At 35.4% G+C, this 4,275-nt stretch overlaps 1 protein-coding gene across 1 annotated transcript; it reads left to right on the top strand.

The window, feature by feature from the left end:
* The first annotated feature begins 2,370 nt into the window (after nucleotides 1–2,370).
* On the top strand, nucleotides 2,371–3,814 carry LOC149842871 (uncharacterized). The gene is made up of 2 exons (XM_090001618.1): nucleotides 2,371–2,718; nucleotides 3,622–3,814. The coding sequence occupies exons 1-2, from the start codon at nucleotides 2,383–2,385 to the stop codon at nucleotides 3,706–3,708; spliced, it is 423 nt and encodes a 140-aa protein (XP_089857744.1). The 5' UTR covers nucleotides 2,371–2,382; the 3' UTR covers nucleotides 3,709–3,814.
* The last annotated feature ends 461 nt before the right edge of the window (nucleotides 3,815–4,275 follow it).

Genomic DNA, 4,275 nt, shown 5'->3' with positions numbered 1-4,275 from the left:
TAAATCCAGGTTTGGAACATATGAACCATTCATATTAGCCTCGCAAGCTTAACAAGTTTATTATACTTCATATCCGAGTATAAAAAAGTCAGATAGAAATGAATGGTGGGCAGTTTGCAAGGTGAAGTCTAAACTATACCCTGAGTATGATCAGTTACAGGAAGACAAGTTAGCTAAAGACAGTGATTACTTTCAATCAGATGATATCTATGACTTCACTTATGGTCACGATGTTGCGCATGATATGCATGTCATATCTCCATTGGCCGATGAAACATTCATAGAAGAATGTGATCCAAATGATATACCAAGTGGATGGGTAAACAATGAAGAAGAAGAAGAAAGTCAAACAAGTAACGAGGAAGAATTCTCAAGCTAGTGAGCAAAATCTTGTAATACAAACCTCTATTTGAATGCATTGCAATACTTGATGTGAATGATTTGAATTATTTGAATGTATTGTAATACTTTATGCGAATGAATGAGTTCTATTGCAATACTTGATGTGAATGATTTGAATTATTTGAATGTATTATAATACTTGATACGAATGATTTGAATGCATTGCAATGAATGATGTGAATGATTTGAATTATTTGAATGTATTGTAATACTTGATACGAAAGAATGAGTTGTATTGCAATACTTTATGTGAATGATTTGAATTATTTGAATGTATTGTAATACTTGATACGAATGATTTGAATGCATTGCAATACTTGATGTGAATGATTTGAATTATTTGAATGCATTACAATACTTGATGTGAATGATTTGAATTATTTGAATGCATTGTAATACTTGATGCGAATGATTTGAATGCATTCCAATGCTTGATGTGAATGATTTGAATGCATTGCAGTACCTGATATGAATGATTTAAATGCATTGCAGTACTTGATGTGAATGACTTGAATGTATTGTAATACTTGATGTGAATGACTTGAATGCATTGTAATACTTGATGTGAATGACTTGAATGTATTGTAATACTTGATGTGAATGAATGAGTTGTATTGTACTTGATGTGAATGATTTGAATTATTTGAATGTATTATAATACTTGTTGCGAATCATTTGAATATATTGCAATACTTGATGCGAATGATTTGAATGTATTGTAATACTTGGTGCGAATTATTTGAATGTATTGTATGACATATGTTATTTGTTAGAATATGGTTCGTGGAGGTTACAGTGGTCGCTCATCCAGTAGTAGCCAGGCCCAACCTTCATCTTCACGGGCTCTTGTGATAGGTATATCATTTAACTAATTGGATGCTTGATTAGTTCAAATGCGCATTCTGAAAATTTCTAACATATTTTTTTACAGATGATGTTTCGTCTGTACACGACCTACCTACACCAATTGATCACACAAGTCAGGAGCCAACACAGGAAGCAGGGTCTTCTTAGTCTGGCACAAGAAGACTCATTCGAATAGTGTATATCGATAATCGACCGTAAGTATTTTATTTTCAATTATTGCATATCTTATAAATATTTTATATTGATATTTACTGTGTACCAATTCATGTGCAGCACGAGGTTTGAGCCATAAGAAGTAGTACGCGAGATTAGGAATTCACTTCTTCAACATCTACCAGGACCGGTTGCTCAATGGAAAGAGTACCCAAAGGAGGTGTTAGACAGATTGTGGTCCTCATTCACGGTATATAGTTGTTTCTCATAGTTAATGTGTTTCATATTTAAATTTTTTTAGTCATGTCTACTAACTTTCTGAAAATATTTGTAGGCTTTGAATCGCTTTGCAACTACGGTGAAAGAAAATGATGCAAGGAAGGTGTGGCAGAAGGTGGCCGCCAATCAATTTGCAGACATGCTGTACAATATGAAGACTGCAGCAAAAAAAGCATCTGGCGGAATAGATGATCCGCTACAGTGGAAGGGCCATGGCCCTATTACTATCAGGAGAGATTATTGGGATGAAATGTGCGATAAGTGGGCGGGAGATACATTTCAAAATCGCTCTGCGAAGGCTGCACAAAATCGAGCGAAAATGCTCGAAGCCCATCTACACACAGGTGGATCTAAGGCATTTGGGAGCCACCTGAAGAAAATGGTAACTCATCAATATATAATATTAATTTTATAAGTATTATTGCAAACTTGTTAACTAAATCTTTTATCATTTAACTTCGCAGGAAGCAGAAAAATGAGGCATTGTACCATATAAGGATGTGTTTGTTGAAACACATAAATGGAAGACCACAGAAGACTTCGTATCAGAGAAGGCGAGAACGACAACGGTATGTATTTATTCTATTAATAATCATTGCAATATGCAAGTTATCATAATGTTATCATTAATTATTAATGCATACTTTAAACATTTTTTTGTAGGAGGCATATGAGCAACAGATGGTAGAGCGCTATGGCGATAACGCTACTCAGCATCCATCATTTGATCCTGCAGTATGGGTGACTGCAGCAGGTGAACCCAAAAAAGGTCGCGTGTTCGGGTTTGGGAGTAATATGAACACTTCACCTGTTATTGCTTCTTCCAGTTACGGCTCACAGACTTCTTCCGCTGACATAAGCTCCAAGCAGCAGCATATTCTTTTCGGTGAAGATGTACGCCAGATCGTTAAGGACACAATGCGTGACTACTTCCATGAAACCGTTGTCGACGTTCTCCGAGCTGAGTTCAATAGTTTTTTGCTGAACAGGGGAACTTCGATTGCAGGTCCCTCTCAGGTATAATCACATATTCAGTTTTTTGACTGCCTTAGAACACATATGAGCATAATCGAATCACATATATAATTTTTTGCCTGCCTTAGAGCACATATGAGCATGATAGAATCACATATAGAGTCTTTTGCCTGCCATAGAGCACATATGAGCATGCTATAATCACATATAAAGTTTTTTGCCTACCTTAGAGTACATATGAGCATGATAGAATCACATCTAAAGTTTTTTTGACTGCCTTAGAACACATATGAGCATGTTATAATCACATATTCAGTTTTTTGACTGCCTTAGAACACATATGAGCATGCTATAATCACATATTCAGCTTTTTGACTACCTTAAAACACATATGAGCATGCTAGAATCACACATTCAGTTTTTTTACTGCCTTAGAACACATATCATTTATGATAGAATCATATATAAAGTTTTTTGCTTTGCTTGCCTTAGAGCACATATGAGCATGATAGAATCACATATAGAGTTTTTTTGACTGCCTTAGAACACATATGAGCATGCTATAATCACATATTCAATTTTTTGACTGCCTTAGCACACATATGAGCATGATCGAATCACATATATAGTTTTTTGCCTGCCTTAGAGCACATATGGGCATGGTAGAATCACATATAGAGTTTTTCTAGCTGCCTTAGAACACATATGAGCATGATATAGTCACATATAGAGTTTTTTTACTACCTTAGAACACATATCATTCATGATAGAATCACATATAGAGTTTTTTGCCTACCTTAGAGCACATATGAGCATGATAGAATCACATATAAAGTTTTTTTACTGCCTTAGAATACATATGAGCACATGATAGAATCGCATGCAGTGTATAATTTATTTCAATATATTTTGTTTATCAATACTGACTGTTCTTTTCTTGTGTAGGTTGCTAGCGATAATCAGCGTAGCGGAGCTGAAGGGACAGATCAAGGCAATGAACAAGAAGACGCACAAAATCTTGGCGATGATTAGATTAATGTGTTGAAGAAGTTCTATTTTTTTTTGTTTCGAAATTGTAATTGTTGAATTGTAAATAATTAAACTTGTTAATTTTAAAGTGGAACAATTAATTGTTGTAGATTCCTTTTATATGAAATTTTTATGTGTACTTTGTTTTTTATTTACAGGAAATATAAATTGTAGTGTTCTCGATATTTAATTTTCAAATAAAATTTTTTATTTTTTTTCGTGTTTGCGACGGATTAGCGACAGATTTTTCCGTCGCTATACATGTAAATCTAGCGATGGCTTAGCGACAGATGTAAATCCGTCGCCAAGCCTAGGTCATCGTTTAGTACCGGCGGATTTGCGACGGAATCCGTCGCTCGTTATTCTGTCGCAATTAGCGACAGAACTGGCGACAAATTTATTCCGTCGCCAGTTAGCGTCAAAAAATTCGTGACGTAAGTTGTCTGTCGCCTCTTCGTCGCTAATCCGTCACTAAGCCGGTTAGCGACGGATAGAGGTCGTCGCTAATCCACTGCTTTGTTGTGGTGTAAACCTTGGAGAAGAGGTTTGTTCACTTACCTTTTCAAAATT

Source organism: Nuphar pumila, chromosome 3 (genome assembly GCF_984573655.1).
Source record: "Nuphar pumila chromosome 3, dmNupPumi1.hap1.1, whole genome shotgun sequence".
NCBI classification, from domain to species: domain Eukaryota; kingdom Viridiplantae; phylum Streptophyta; class Magnoliopsida; order Nymphaeales; family Nymphaeaceae; genus Nuphar; species Nuphar pumila.
Note: the sequence above shows the minus strand (reverse complement) of the source record. Positions and strands in the feature narration are given on the sequence as shown.